This window comes from Nematostella vectensis, chromosome 13, assembly GCF_932526225.1.
Source record: "Nematostella vectensis chromosome 13, jaNemVect1.1, whole genome shotgun sequence".
In the NCBI taxonomy this organism is placed as follows: Eukaryota; Metazoa; Cnidaria; class Anthozoa; order Actiniaria; family Edwardsiidae; genus Nematostella; species Nematostella vectensis.
Window position 1 is genome coordinate 5,661,512 of NC_064046.1, and position 16,030 is coordinate 5,677,541.

The 16,030-nt window shown below is 42.3% G+C and overlaps 2 protein-coding genes across 2 annotated transcripts in view; one reads left to right on the forward strand and one right to left on the reverse strand.

Annotated features, from left to right (window-relative positions):
• Nucleotides 1-4,468, reverse strand: part of LOC5518020 (trichohyalin-like) — a 19,244-nt gene extending 14,776 nt beyond the window's left edge. Inside the window, exons 1-4 of the mRNA XM_048720690.1 lie at nt 4,162-4,468; nt 3,577-4,086; nt 824-1,801; nt 340-522 (exon numbers count right to left, since the gene is read on the reverse strand). Of these exons, the coding sequence (XP_048576647.1) occupies nt 340-522; nt 824-1,801; nt 3,577-4,086; nt 4,162-4,212 (1,722 nt within the window). The 5' untranslated portion in view covers nt 4,213-4,468. The remainder of the gene's footprint in view (nt 1-339; nt 523-823; nt 1,802-3,576; nt 4,087-4,161) is intronic.
• A 3,627-nt stretch (nt 4,469-8,095) lies between these two features.
• Nucleotides 8,096-15,363, forward strand: LOC116601632. Its single transcript, XM_032362600.2, has 4 exons — nt 8,096-8,365; nt 8,481-8,616; nt 9,315-9,377; nt 13,757-15,363. The coding sequence occupies exons 1-4, from the start codon at nt 8,295-8,297 to the stop codon at nt 14,741-14,743; spliced, it is 1,257 nt and encodes a 418-aa protein (XP_032218491.2). The 5' UTR covers nt 8,096-8,294; the 3' UTR covers nt 14,744-15,363.
• Nucleotides 15,364-16,030: the final 667 nt, after the last annotated feature.

Genomic DNA, 16,030 nt, shown 5'->3' on the forward strand with positions numbered 1-16,030 from the left:
CAGGCCATCCTCAAACAAACTCCCTATAGACCTACTGCTTTCACAATTTTCAATATTTTTCGCGTTCTCTGTTAAAAATCATCGGGGATTGTTACGCAATCGACAGGAAGTAAACTGGTGATAATACAGCTTTAAGGGTACAAAACTTTGGGATAAATTTTTTTCAAATCAAAATAGACTATTTGTATTTTATTCTGCTGTGCCTCTAGTTATGGTTGCATGTATCTCATTCTGCGGCGCCGCTAGTTGTCATGGTTACATGTATCTCATTCTGCGGTGCCGCTAGTTGTCATGGTTACCTGTATCTCACTTTGCGGTGCCGCTATTTGTCATGGTTACCTGTATCTTATTCTGTTGTGCCGCTAGCTCTTCACGTAGCCGCTGTTGCTCCTTCTGTTGCTCACTCTGCTGTCTATAGACAGCCTCCTGTTGACTTATCAGACGCTCTAGGTGCCTCTCTTGTTCTTGGAACGAGTTCTCATTTGCCTGGCGAATCTTCTCAAGTCGCTCAAGACTCTCCGTCTACAACAACAATTTGGTGAATGAAAGCAGCTGAGAAGGGTGGGTGGGGGTAGTGTTGGTAAAGCAGCAGAGAGGGGAGGGTAGTTGTGTGTTACAAATATTACAAAGGAGTAACAGCAAATTGTTCCTAAATATTGTGAAATGACTTCAAATTTCTGGTTGTTACATTTTTACAGAAGCATAAGTGTTTGAGTTTCATATTCCCAATTCCTGTCTGAGTAATGGTTCACCGTATTGTATTCAGATTCCCCAAACAAACAAGAGCAACATTGTAATTAATTGGTGATTTCGAATACATTACCTGACTATGGCGGAGTAGCTCAAGACTCTCCCAGCTTCTCCTGTACTCATCAGGACTTGTGGTGCCCCACCCTGATGGCTCATCACTACTCTTGGTGCCTCGCCCTGATGGCATGTCAGGGCTCTTGTTGCCCCGCCCTGATGGCTCGTCAGGGCTTTTGGTGCCCTGCCCTGATGGCTCGTCAGGGCTTTTGGTGCCCCACCCTGATGGGTATGGCTCATCTTCTGAGTACTGAGGGTTTGAATGACTCAGTGAAGCACTTTGATTCAAGGAGATTTTCTCAAACTGGGCTCTCCGCTTGTTGAACTCTGTGCGTGCAAGAACATCCTTTGTCCCCAGGGGTGCTTGCCCTGTCAAATAACCCTCCTCGCCCTCTGAAATGTCACTCAGTCCATACTTCTGAGATATTCCCTCTATTCCAAGTCTTTCTACCTCTTTCAGAGCCTTTTTCTGTTTCTCATCAAATCCATCATCAGAAGGATGGTCAGGTTTAGTGAGCAGATCATGCAGTGTTTCCCCTTCATCATGAGAGCTTTCCTCAGGTGCGACTTGTGCACGGCGCTTCAGGCTGGCTTTCTTGGACCCCCTTCTGTGTTTTGCATATTCTGCATCATGTGAAGGGGGAGGTGAATCTGATATCTTCTCAGCTGATCCTTCTATCTGCTCAAGAATGGAATCTTGCGCATATTGCTTCTGAGATTTCCTACGTTTGGATGTATTATCCGTAGGATTTTCAGAAGATTCATCATTACTCTTAGATTTATTCTTTAAAGAGTCTGTAAAATGGAATAATGTGTCTTTTTTCTTGTTTTCCCCTGAGGTATCTTCTTCTCGCTGCTTACTTTTCTTGCTGCCTCTTTTAGACTTTTTTGAGCCTGAAATAGATTTCTTGACTCCCACTGAGATGAAGCTCTCCTCATCATTACTTGTTACGTCTGTCAGGTCATCACTACTGGACAATGCTGAGTCATCAGCATCCTGATTCAAATAAATAGTTAATGAGATAAGTGAATTCAACTTCAATCTACAAAACCCTTATATAAAAAAAACAAGTCTTCAAACTTTGAGCCTTTTATAATTTTTTACTGTCTGTGAATTGGATAGCCATTACACAGCTGCATGGAAAAATGTCATGGAATTCATTTTAGGTATGTTGTGGTGTCATAGCTCAAGATAACTTGTTTGAACCTCTTCTAACCAGAAGTTCGTTTATAATTTAAATTTTAAACTTTATTGCAAGAACAAAAACTGCCAAATTAAAATCTGTTTTTGGAATCTAATCTTTTATTTTTCGTTTCTCCTAATTTAAATGAGTAAAAAAAATTAACTGGCTTTTTTTTGGTCACCTTTTTGGGGGAGGGTCACGATTTTTGGTATTTAAATGGGGGGAGAGTCGTAATTTTTTAACTGGAAAACAAATTCAGCTTAGCAGCCCTCCCCCCAATAAATAACGACATTTCCCTTATGTTGAATATTCTATGTGATTTTGACTGTATTTAAGATTGCTGAAATAACACTAAACTCACTCTTTAACTGTGCTAGTGCCCCTTATATCTGAAAGCAATAAGCCAGTCAAAAAGATTCTACATTTATGCTAATTTTTAATAAGAACGTCAAAGCACCAAATCTTCCACTTTTTAGGGTTCCAAAAAATTCTTTTATTTAAAAAAATCGACACCTTGATTATTTCGTATCAGTAAAAAACGAAATATTTTATTTTTTGCCGGCAAAGTTTAAGGGTGCACTGACATCTGTTGCTAAGGAAAATTGAATATAGCATAAAAGCCTTGTAGAAAGTCATGTGTCTGATATTTGCCAAGTTGACCAACAAAAGTGTGCTGACTATTATGAGGACGTCACTCCGTGATGTCATAATGTTACGTCATAGATAAAGATAAAAGCAAATATTCAAAGTAATTTTGCTCGAAAACAAATATTGAATACGTTTCATGAATCTTGAGAGATGGATGCATTTAGCCAAGCATGCGTTTTAGAAATGATTGAGTAATTGTTTTTTTATGATTTTTCAAAGGTCCTGAAATCCAGATTATTTGATATATTTTTGTTTTCGGTTAGATTGACGCTAAATCCATGCTTGGCTATATGAAGGAGGTTTTAAGCAAAAATAATACAGAAAAAATAATGAGTTTATAAAAAAATTCCAATAGAGTTTCGTGGTATTTACACTTCGAAGGAACGATATCCGTCATGTCGTGATGGAAATTGAAAAAGTATTTTAAAATTATGATACAGCGTGCGCTACTTTGAAATAAGATTTTCAGTGCGTGCGCGAGCGTTTGCAAACGGTGTTTGCAGCGCGCGCAGGTAGTGAAAATTAAAAACTTTGGCTTTAAAAAGGTTGGCTTGAATAAATCTCCGCTGAATCTCCGTTTTTACCAAATATGGAAAAATCATCACCCGAAAAGGCTGATATCAACTTTAAGTCAATTTTGGGGAAATTGAAACGCAAATTTTTTTTTCTTTTACTTCAGGAAAGCTTGTGAATGACGAATTCCATGTTATGCACGCGCTCAACGCCACCAGCATAGCAACATCGTTACTGAGCAACACTAATGTCAGTACACCCTTAAATGACTATGCATGGTTCCCATAAATATAGATTTGGTATTCTATGTCTGGGCAGTAGGAGGGTGGGGGGGTGGGGTGTATGTATAAAGGTATATCTCACCCCTCTCCCTGATCAAGCCTTGAGATTTATTGGGGCTTGCAGATATATGTATGCAAATACTCACCGCCCCTACTTCCACCTCCGGGCTTACTACCGATTTCTTCTTCTTTTTGTCGACTTTAGCATAAGTCGGCTCGACTATGGATTTGTTTTCGTGGTCAAGAACATGATAGAAATGATCAGTCTGTGCTTGTCCCTCAACATCGCGAGGCTTATCATGGGAACCAGTAGCATCAGAGTTACTTCGGGCGCCAAACAGTCTATTTTTTCGATCAAAGCGACCATCTGTCTCCACTGATTCGTATCCCGGTTCCTCGTAATCACCTTCAGGGAGACTAACTGCCGGTCGGCTCGAAGGAGAAGCCATCCCATCGCCGTCCTCGGGGATATTGGAGGGGGGGTGTACATCGCCGATGATCGTCCCTAGTGAGCCTGCATCCCTGAGAGCTTTTGCGATGGGCGACTGACTGCGGTCTCCCGCGCGTGGCCATGTTGACGATAAACTATGTGCAGATGATGTGAGCGGAACAGCGGCGAAAATGGCATTTGGAACAAGACTAGCAGCGATGTGAGCCTGGGAAGGTTAACATGATCGTGTGTTACTATTGGATACCGAGTTGACATGTGTATATCATTAAGGATTACTTACCAGTGGACCTGTTTTAGCTTTTTTATCTTTCTTTTTCTTTTTGCCCGCCATCTTGGATTCCGGTAAATACGCGCTTGCGCATTAGACCCCTAAAAGGACGCTGACCGTTGCCATGGTAGCTTTCGGGGGTAGATGGTGAATCATCCGTATGAATCATTTGTATAATCAGTATATCATATATATATTCCTGGTGATTAGGATACAAAAAGAAGAAATAAAAGAGAAGCTGGGGTATTTTTTGCTTTTAGTAAATAGTCTTTGGCACAGGCAGCCCCAAATCACCGAATAACAATTTATTTCACAATGATTTCACCGACATCATTTCTATTACAGAATAAAGAAAAAGAGAACAAAAGCTTGGATATTTTTGCTTTTAATTGCTTGTGCTTGTAACACAGGCAGCCCAAACTCAAACACAATTACAATGATTCGGGTGAAGTCACCCCCATCCCTCGCAGCCGTTATGGAGTCGTCACGCAGGGAGTAGCATGATCTTGAAAAGTCCGGGTGTCTACAAAACGAAGACTTAAAACCTAAAACCCGGAATGTGTGACTCCAAAAGCTACAACCCCTAAGGCTACCACTCAAATAGCTATATTACCCCCAAAATATTGCAATTATTATTTATTACCTCGTTTGCCAAATGGCTACACAGCGCGAAAGTTTCATATGGAATCAGTGATCCTAATGAGGTAATTCAGCGAATTTTGTTGTGCTTTTCATGAAGGAGAAATATTCTCATTTGCGCGCGCCAATTAACAAATCATTTTCAATCCTCGCTATTATATTGGTTATTTTTCCCGTTGAAAATTGTAGTTGCACTCATTTTTCAGACACGCTCCTTTGCCAGAAAAAGTATCCCAAAAACTCTCCCGGTAACCTTACAGACCCGGTAATTATCGCTAATTTAGAAAAACGCCCCCAGAAAAGTTTTCGGACTCCCTGGCGAGGAAGAGCGTTTATCAAACCAAAGTCCTTTATTGTCCTTTATTTGATTAATTGTCAAACCAAAGCTATAGTGTTTAGTGCCGATAAGGGTTCCCCACAAGCAAATTATAATTTCCAAAGTTTTTGAATATAGATTGGCTAAATAGTTTTTACAATCCTAGTTTTGTTGATGTCGGTAGACAACTGGCACCCCAAACATTGCTGTGGCATATGCATTTTTCAAAAGAAAGACAAAAACTTCTAATAATTTTCAAAAGCTGTTTTACCTTAGGCGCACTGTGACAGCTAAATGTCAAATCATTTGACAGAGGTGAAAACCTGATTGGTTGGTAGGAAAAATCCCATAAAATGATTTTAGCCTTGATTGGCCCACTTTATACCGGGCAGTGGAATGGTTTTCTCTGTGATGAAGATCATCTGGAAACACAAATAGTGCTTTTCCCTTTTTTCCCAATTAAAAAAACAAATTGAACTAGCTAGATTATCTCATAAGGATCACCTGATTCCACATGAAACTGTCAATGAACCACGCTGTGTAGCCATTTGGGGAAACAAGGTAGGCTAAATCATAACGGCAAAATTTTGGGGGTCGTAGCTTTTGGGGTCACAGGTTTCGTGTCTTAGGTTTTAGGTCTTCGTTTTGTAGACACCCTGACAAGTCCAAAATTAACCACAGCCAGCCTGGTGAACACTTTTGTAGCAACTTTATGATTGTTTTCCAATGTTTTGGAATGGACAGGAGTAGGCCCGTAGCCATGAAGAGCCCTCCACTCGACTGGGTGGTCCGTTCTAACGAAGAAAAATTAATTGCTAAGAGCGAGCTAGAGGACGAGCTACCTAAGAAAAAATGGTCCGCTAAATGGGTAAACAAACCCCCCGCTCAAAACCCTGGCTACGGGCCTAAACCGAGATAAGGGATTTTATCTTCCAGAAACGGGGACGTAAAGGGGGATTGCAAAAAAAAAAGCGTCCGGGATCTGTGAGTGTGGTGCATGCATTGTCGTAGGATCCATAACCCTCTCACAGCAAGAAGAATAAAACACTTTGCATCTAAAAATCGATCAATTTGCGCCATCATCCTGGTGTTATGGCCGCCATGTTGGAAAATGTTAAGTTGTGAATTGGGCATTGCTCAATTGCGTTGCTTTCTAGGGGCGCACAAATTCGTATAAATATCACGTGAGCGTCACGTGGCTGTGTAGTGGGTATTTGCGTCAACATGGATAAAAGCGACTAGAAGCCAGTGACCAATATCACCGAATACCGCGGAAAACCTGAATACACTTAGCGGAACCTATCTGTGTGGATATGGGGGCCACAAAAACTGCACAGAAATTCGCAAAAAAAAACTCGCAGAACCGCATCAGAGTCGCAAAAGAAACCGCACCAAACAAATCACCAAAACCGAAGAAAACGCACTAATTTCCAAGACAAAACCGAGAATGTGAAGGCCGGTCACACCACACGGATCAGTGATTACTAATATCGCGTATCAAAAATTACTCAAAAACGCATTAGTTTTGATAAAACTAACTTGCAATTATACTTCAAAAACGTAGTAAAGATTAGCCTAAAACCTAATGTCTAACGTAAACGGCTGAATAATACCAGACAGGATCCATTTTAGAGTGCACTTCACGCATGGCAGGCCCGTACCCAGAGGGGCCACAACGGCCGTCTCAATAGACATGCTATTTGTAGACAAAACTATAAAGCATAAGCTAGATCACTCTGGTATGTCATCAATCCATAAGTCAGACTTTTTTATTGCCAAATCCGACGATAAACGTCCTGTGGAGATCAAAGGCATAAAAAATCCCTTTTTATTCTTTCTCACTCTCCTTTCCCCCCCCCTCTCCTCCCTCCGGAAAAATTGGGTCCACTTTTTCGGATTTCGCATCCCCCACCCAAATAAAATCCTGGGTACGGGCCTGCATGGCTCTTTAAATTATCCATTGGTTTCTAGTTTCTCAGACAACTGATTCTAGCGAAAAATGCATACCCAATTAAACCAATACTATTTCCAGTTTCTCAGGGGGAAATAAACAAAGTATGTCAACCACCAGTACTGAAAATTTGTGCTTTGATTATGTGATTTTATATTAGTATAACAACAGTACCCATTTAAGTTTTAGATGGGTATTTGGGGTATCACTATTTACTAACGCTACTCTACATATTTTACGTTCTTCAGATGATATTCGTACATGACGATTTGAGGATATGTATAAAAAGTTAAATGCAGATTACCCCCAAAAGATACCTAAATGGACGTGTTATGTCTTTGTTTTATAGAACCTAAAAAAATAGCCATAAAAACAAAACGAGAAGCTGTTCTATTGCGTTATACAATTTGGTTACTCTTAGCGTTGGAACATCAAACGCGCCAAGAATTCGATAAAAGAAAATGCAAAAATGTTTTTTCTATAAAGGTGTTGATTTTGTGATTAAAACCGTGAACAAACCAATCGCTAGATTTAACACTCTAAAAGATATAGCGATCATATCTCCGTACCCAAACACTAGTGCAAAACAACAGCGCAAATAAATAATTGCTTTTTATTTTATCTTTTACTGTTCTTTGCGTGTTTGCATTAGTGTCGTCACACTTCGTTGTGAGAGTTTTTTGTAATAAGTGATTCCATGCATGATTTTCGCCATCTAAGTGCACATACAAGGGGCCATGGTCGTATCAATTTCTCATTCTTCCGCCAGTCCCCCGCCAGGATTCGCACTAATACACGCAGGTCAACAGGGTAGTCCGTACCCCCATAAACCGTTACCTAAACATTATATTCCAACGCTTACTTCATTATTCTCACTGGGAAATTTTGAAAATGTAATTAAGAAAATTCTGTGGTGTCCTTGCTTGGCTTGGTTGAGAGTTCGCAAGCTATGTACGTCACGAGCCGTTATCGGTCTCTAGCTATCCTTGGCGGATCATGTATCTCTTGCCCATAGCGAACAGACTCCCTAATCATAGCCTTGTACACGATCTGTTTATTCTTCGATTTCCGGTGTTTATGAGGGTGTTAATTATTCACACAATTCCCTGTATAGCGTGTCAATTTAGCTGCAAGGCATGTCACAGCTGTTATCCAATCAAACCGGGGATTGTTTGCGGGCGATTCGTCACACTTGCATCCTTACAAGCACTCGCGCAGAGCTCATGAGAGGGTTAAGCGATGGAGCGGCTTGTTAAGTTCCTCTTGCTTATAATCACAATAACACCACAGCCGACGTGGATGCTCAAAAGGTAACGGCACACAGACATAACATAGCGCTCAAATGACCCTATTCTCTATTATTGCATATATTTTAAAATTACCCCAAGCTGCATGTTCTAAAATATGTCTCCATTACCCTTACAGAGTCAGAAAAGACGCAAAATTAGCTCTAGATACAAACGGCCAAAAAAGAGCTCAGCTCGTATTCGGGTCTTCTGGCAAGCGAGTCAAGCTCGGTGAGGTCTATTTGACTGGACTCGATGGATTACGTGGAGAGAAAGTAAGTTTTACCTCAATTTTCCTTTAATCCATGGATTTCCCACTGGTGTTCTACTCTTGTTGGTTAGATATTTGAGCGTGTCGATGCGTACGAAGTTACCTCTAGCGCGATGGATGTTACATTTACTTGATTTATCAAATCACTGGGGCAAGCGACAGATCGGTCGACTCTCGACCTATCAATTCTTTCACCTTCAAGAGGAGATGGTAAATCGATATGTAGCAACTGACTGTTTACAATTGTCTCAGAATAGCGTTTTCACATCCCTCACTACGCTCGTTATTTTATCGCTACAAGACGTGTTACACCAGACAGCAGAGGGGATTTGCAAATTTCATAAACCCAGAAATATGATGTCGGCGATATGCGTGAATCAACCTAGCGCGCGCCAATGCAAGTTTCAAGCCGCTAAAATAAGCCGGCGACGGATGAATTCTCAAGCCCAATATCTTTGTGAAAGTGTAACTTCTGTCAACGTGAGGTTGAGAGTCATCGAATCGTTTCCAACAGGCGCGACGGCGTTTCCTGTATCGTGCCCGAGTTGCTCCATGTCTGCGTGGAATATGGCGTTCGTTGGCGGTACTAACATGGCCAATGCGGGAGGCTTGATTACGCAGTATTACAGCATCGCTTGTCGCTCTCGAGATGTGCTAGGAATGTAGCCTTTTTTAGCTAAGGAGTATCGCGTTTGTTTTCAGGGAGAGCGTGGACTGATGGGGCGCCGAGGAGGGAGAGGGCCAAGAGGATTTCCAGGCGCAAAGGTAACACCCCTCACTTATTGGTACATCGACTAAAGCAGTACTTGTGCCGTTAGCAGTAACCACTTGCAAACTCGATTTACAAGCAAACTCCTTGACCTGTCTGGGTGTCTGCTGTTTTGCTTTGCACTAAAGGTTCGTCTTTCCCCCAAGTTAAAGCTCCACATGAGGCTATCTGTACAATGTACAAAACCAGCTTTTTAAAGACAAGAAAGAAGGAAGGAGAACGATTATCCTATTGCAGATAATTACCGATTTATTGGTCACAGAACGTGTTTATTTCAACACATTAAAAGCCACAATATAGGGAGACACGAAAGGTGTAATGTTACGCTGGAAGTAATCGTGCACAGCTTAAAGACTCGATGGGCGACAAAGAACTTTACTATGTAAACCAGAAACCTGGTAATTGGCTTACGGAAACCATTCGCAATTTTTATTCAAATGAAAAACGGTGCTCGAATAAGTGTGTAGCTTTAAAAACTATTATACACGTGTAGATCACCGTGCTATATCAACATTCAAAAACCCTGAGAAGAGCCGGAAAGCAAATAAAAATTACTTAATAATATAAACAATAAATTAACACCAATGACAATTAAGATGGAATAAGATATCAACCCTTCAAGGGATCTTAAATGTGGAATGTCCGGGATTTGGGATTAAGGTATTTAACTGCACCCGTCCTCTTTATCAAGATACTGCTCAAACACGCAGAAATAGAAAGTTTCTAGCTGCGGGAATTTAGTGGCAAAACTGTAAATAGGTCCTGTGGTTGGCATGCTTGCTTGGCTCGATGCCAGGGAGCACCGAGCGCCTGTTTTAAAATGATGACAAATCGTGTCAAGCGGCACATTTAGCCAAGGAAGCAATCTAGAGAACTGGGGGCGCCTAATCCTTACTCTCACAGGAAACCGCCACAAACTTATCTTCAAAGTAAAGATTTACTTTTGCAGGAGAGTGCACAATGACAACAAAGGTTAATCCATGACTAGCTAGAGGCTGCTAGCGTATTTTCTGTGTGCTTTAACATTAAAATGGAACAGTGTGTGTAACGACTCAAGTGCTGCCTTAGTGGTGCTTGACTCATTATCGCAAGTTCGATCGCCATCCAAATGTGCTTCCGTCATTGAGCAGTCTAAGAATAAGAAATACCCGAGATTGCGGTCTTGGCTATTGATAGAACTAATTACTAGTCGATCTTTCGAGTTTGTAGTTTTATTCATACCTAAAAGAGTCTCGCCGCCGAAGAGATACCAATGCGATACGTGACTTGTCTTCTGGGCAAGCCGTGTTTTGCGCTCTCGGCGCCCTCAACAAGACATATGTTCCCTATTAAAGCGCTCATCTCGGAAACAGTTTGTTTTAGGACTTTCAAATGCATGCACTCACAGACCACCCATGTGCTCATCAGAGCCGAATACGCGTGAAATGTGGAGCTATTTAATAGCAAGCAAGACGGTCATAGCGTGGGCAGGGGTTGAAAAGATGAATGCTGGAGCTACTAGCATGCGGCCCAATGAATGCTAGAGCTGCTAGCATGCGGCCCATAAACCATCTCTTTCTCGTATAACATAAAGAAAAATATTTGAAAAGAAGGTCACAAAAATGTTATATCGGCGCCCGTAGTTAGAATTCCGCTGCTGCTGTATCTATATTGCAGGGACTTTCGTGCGCACTTCAGATTTTATATCAGATTTGCTAACAAGTGCAGCATATGAGGAATGCTATGACTCGCAATATCGCACTACACTATTTGAAGTGTTTGCAATATAGATATCCACGAACATGGCTTATCGACACGAATACAGGGAATATGTTTCTCATAAAGATAACCTACCCTTGTTAGAAAATAAGCTTTAACGATGTCTTTTTAATGATTCTCAGAAATTTTGGAGTGAACACGTTTTCGCAGCCGAGGTGATTCCAGAAAATAGCCTTGGTCTTGACAAAGGGATTATTACAAACTTTCATTTTTGCACGGGCTATCCTTTCTCGTTGAAATATGTACCTCAGACATAGCTACCTTTCGCATTCCTAGACTACTTATATTAAATAAGTAATCTCCATTCTGCTTGGCGGCTCCCAAAGTCCCAAGGCAACCAAAAATACCCCAAATAGAACTCGCGATGTCTTTTGGTACGTCACAAGCTGTGCGTCGTAACTAGACAAGGATGGGAACCTGCCTTCTCTATAGCTGTGCAAGCAATATTTCATTCAGTGTTTTTGAAATGATACGGTGACCTTTTTCCATATGTTCTGATTGAGTTCAATCTTCAGCCTTCATGGACGAAAACATACCACACAGTATTGTTTTATGAGCTCATTGTTTTTGTGTCATTTTGTTTTCGGGGTTCTCTATGCCCGGTCGTATAACCTAAATAATATATCTATAGTCATGGGCTGTCCAGCCTTCAAAGTGTTTTTATATGTCGTGTACATATCAACCGTAAAACAGTATACTGAAGCATTCATTATCTAGAAGAAAATTGAAACGATAAGAACAGAATCTTTTTAATTGGCAAGGATCGAATGTCGCGCGCCAGCCGTGAACATAATACAGAAACACTAGCGAGAAGAAACACCAGGGTTACGGTGTGCATCAGGAGAAAAATAAAAAAAAAATCGGCGATTTACCTCCCAGGGCACCTGGACTTGGAAGTTTTGAACAGCTGTTTTAATGAGCCTAGTTCTGTCATTAAGAGCATTGTTCTTTATTTATATAACCCGCGCATCGTGAAGTGATCGTACGGCTGTGCACCCAGATATATTCATTCATAGTTGGATGATAATCTAATCCGTCTACTTGATCTCTAGAATGTGCCAGTTTATCTGACGATATTTCCCAAAAGTAAGACGCAAAGTGCTTTTTAACAATAAGAGTACACCTATACGTGCACTCGCTACCATACGGGATACTCGCTACCAAATGCACCCGATGCCAGACGGAACATTAGCTGCCACGCGCACTCGCTACCACGTGCACGCGCGCCACAACGTGCACTCACTACCACGTGCATGCGCGCCACCACGTGCACTCACTACCACGTGCACGCGCGCTACCACACGCACTCGCTACCGCGTGCACTCGCTGCCATACGGAGTACTCGCTACCACGTGAACTTCGTATATCTACCACCACGCGCCATTTAGTAGAAGAGGCAAAGAGACGATTCAAGTTCACCACAATCTTTATTGCCCACGAGCGGCCATAGCGCATGTACCGAGACAGAGCTAACACATGTGGTGGATCAACAGGTCGTAGGCTTACACAGCAATAACTATACTATGACCCAACTCCATTTTCCCTTTTACCTGCTTACTTGAATTTTAAGTAAAATAGAAAGAGAACTAATTACAAAGATGTGCTATGATATGGGCTGCCTGGTGGACAAATATAGTTATCTTTCTTCGTAACATCACATATGGCGTATTATGTAAGCACACACGATGATGAATATCATGTCGAGTGAGCAAGAGATCTATCTATTTTCTCAAATATGCCTTTAAAAATAGAAAGAATGAACGGTAATACCCTCACGCCATTACTTACCGACCCCACCAAAACCATACTCACTGTTATACCGACTCCACCCAAATCATACTCACTGTTATACCGACCCCACCAAAACCATAGTCACCCTTATACCGACCCCACCAAAACCATACTCACCGTTATACCGACCCCACCCAAATCATACTCACTGTTATACCGACCCCACCAAAACCATAGTCACCCTTATACGGACCCCACCAAAACCATACTCACCGTTATACCTTCTTCACCCAAACCATAGTCACCGTTATACCGACCCCACCCAAACCAAAGTCACCGTTATACCGACCCCACCCAAACCATACTCACCGTTATACCGACCCCACCCAAACCATTCTCACCGTTATACCGACCCCACCAAAACCATACTCACCGTTATACCTTCTTCACCCAAACCATACTCACCGCTATACTGACCCCACCCAAACCATACTCACCGCTATACCGACCCCACCCAAACCATACTCACCGCTATACCGACCCCACCCAAACCATACTCACCGTTATACTGACCCCACCAAAACCATATTTAACCTTATACCTTTTCCATCCAATCAATCAATTTTCAAGTAATCACAGTCACCGTTATACACCTGTTCCATCCAAACCATAACGCAATAATCATTGTCACTATCACATACTTCTGTACCTGGTATCATATTCAGCATCTGCTATTTCCTACACATATCTCTTTGTCGAAAACACATTTAACCGCCCACTTACCCAGCCGCTTAAAAAAATTGTTTGAATTCAAAAGCTGTTGATGCAGTGGTTAAAAGCCCCCTTAACCTTATGGTATCTAATGTTGCTGGTTTGCTGTTTTCAGGGCGAGAAAGGCGATAGCTGCACAGCAAGCTGCAATAATTACATCTCTCACTCCGCCGATCCTTGCACCGACAAACTCGAAGGCTTGTTAAGATACGCGCCGAAGACATCCGGATTAGAGATCTGTTCGCACAGAAAGTGGCAACACCTCACTGGGGTCTCCCCCCAAAGAACAGGCAACAACACCCCCCGGAAATCCTGCCTTGACATCTTATTCCGAGGAGAGAGTTATGGTGACGGCATGTACTGGTTGAACCCAATCGGAGGAGACGACCATAGGAATGCCTTCCGTAGTTACTGCGACATGACAACAGCAGGGGGTGGGTGGACACTCGTGGCCAAGATAACGGACGATTACAGCTGGGTGTGTCCCTCCCGTAAGGGTCAGATCTGCTTGAAAGCCCCCTCAGACCCGATGTACGGCAGCCTGTTCCACTCCATTCACCAGCGAGACAGCGTCGACCTGTCAATCACACATGACGTAGACGCTGGCGTCCATCTCAACAATACCTTGATAAGAATGCTCTTTAAGGGTGGACGACAGTCCATACGCTTCACCTTCGTGACGGCAAACAGCGGTTGGGTCCCATCCGAGGATGCGTACGCAGTCTTTCACCCCGGGCGAAGTAACGAGCTGTTTGTTGACGGTGTCTGGGCCGCGTACAATAAGTCCCACATGGATTACACTTGGAACGTCATTAAGCACAGCCGCAAAGATAAGAAGTTTGACGGCACGCTGATATGCTGGGGTAACAATGTTCCAGTCTCCTATCGATTCTACGACCACGGGTTGCATTTCGGGTCCCCCGCGCGGGCCCGCAAGCCGTGCCTCTTGGATCACGACGAGCACGAGGTGATGCTGAAGAGTCACTACGCCATCCTCGAGGGCTCCCCCCTCCGCGCGCGCTGGGACATGGCACAGTTCGGCTACCTCGGTGCGTCCATTGTACAGGCTCCCAATAAACGCATCGCCATCTGGGTGCGATAAGTGACCTTGAGCACATCTCTTCCGTCGCCAAAACAAATTCTACATCGATGCGAAGTCGGGTTGCTTTATCGATACTACTATAACAATTGGTTACCTGTTACTATCATTTGACTGTTACGTCACTGATATATCATGTGATACTATGACGTCATGAACTGTGTGAACCTTACTACTTATTAGCGTTTTGCTACTTGTTGGGAGTAAAAAGAGCGAACTATGAGAGAGAGAGAGAAAGAGAGAGAGAGAGAGAGAGAGAGAGAGAGAGAGAGAGAGAGAGAGAGAGAGAGAGAGAGAGAGAGAGAGAGAGAGAGAGAGAGAGAGAGAGAGAGAGAGAGAGAGAGAGAGAGAGGGACAAAAATCATCAAAGTATCATCACTCAGTGCGTGGTTTGTTGTGTGAAATGCACCGATGAGCTAGCATAAGTCACTTATATATTTGTCTAAAGGGGAAACCACGTTGAGCATTAACACTTTATACACTTTAGATTAAGTTATTTTTGTCTACACTACACTAAATGTCGGATTGATAAGCGATGTATTAAGGCTGCTAACTGCGTCCTAAATGACCGCCATTAATTAGGCACGAATACATTTAAACGTTTATTAAAGTATCTAGCTTGATTGGCTTGCATGGAATGGTGGGGTGCATAATGGCGAGTAACCATCACACTATCAAGAAAGTCGGGTTAAAAAAGCAGACGAAGTCTATTTCCAACTATGGGTTAAATGATCTTGCCATTTACTCAAATACGAAATATATTATTCCCATGAAGCTCTTAGAATTCTACCCCCATCAGGGCAGGTGTGATACAATATGGGATCCTATCAGGGGAGGTGTGGGGTAGTACGTCGTCCCGTTATGTCTAGTGTGCGGGGTTATGATAGTAGTGATACGACTCGCCATCGATTTCTACTTAAACCTCTCTATCAAAATACTTCAACGACATGCCAATGCGCACGTTACGCACAAAAGTCGGGATGGCAGTCAGGTCTTACGTTAATAGAATAGGTAACAATATTCTAAGAGCATTTGTCAATAGAAATCGATTCTTTGAGTCACTCTGTATTGTGTGAAGTGTAAAATGGCGGCGTGGTTGGCCTTCTTTAAGTTACAAAATTAAATGTTTGTATGGCTCCCTATTCACAATGTTTTAACAAGGTTAAAAATATAAGACGACACTTAGTGGTTGGGTCAAATCTAAGAACTTAGCAAGGGACAAGTCAAAAGAAGAAATCTTACTCCAATTGTTCCCACCGTCTTCGTGCCAGATGTAGAAAGTAGTCCACT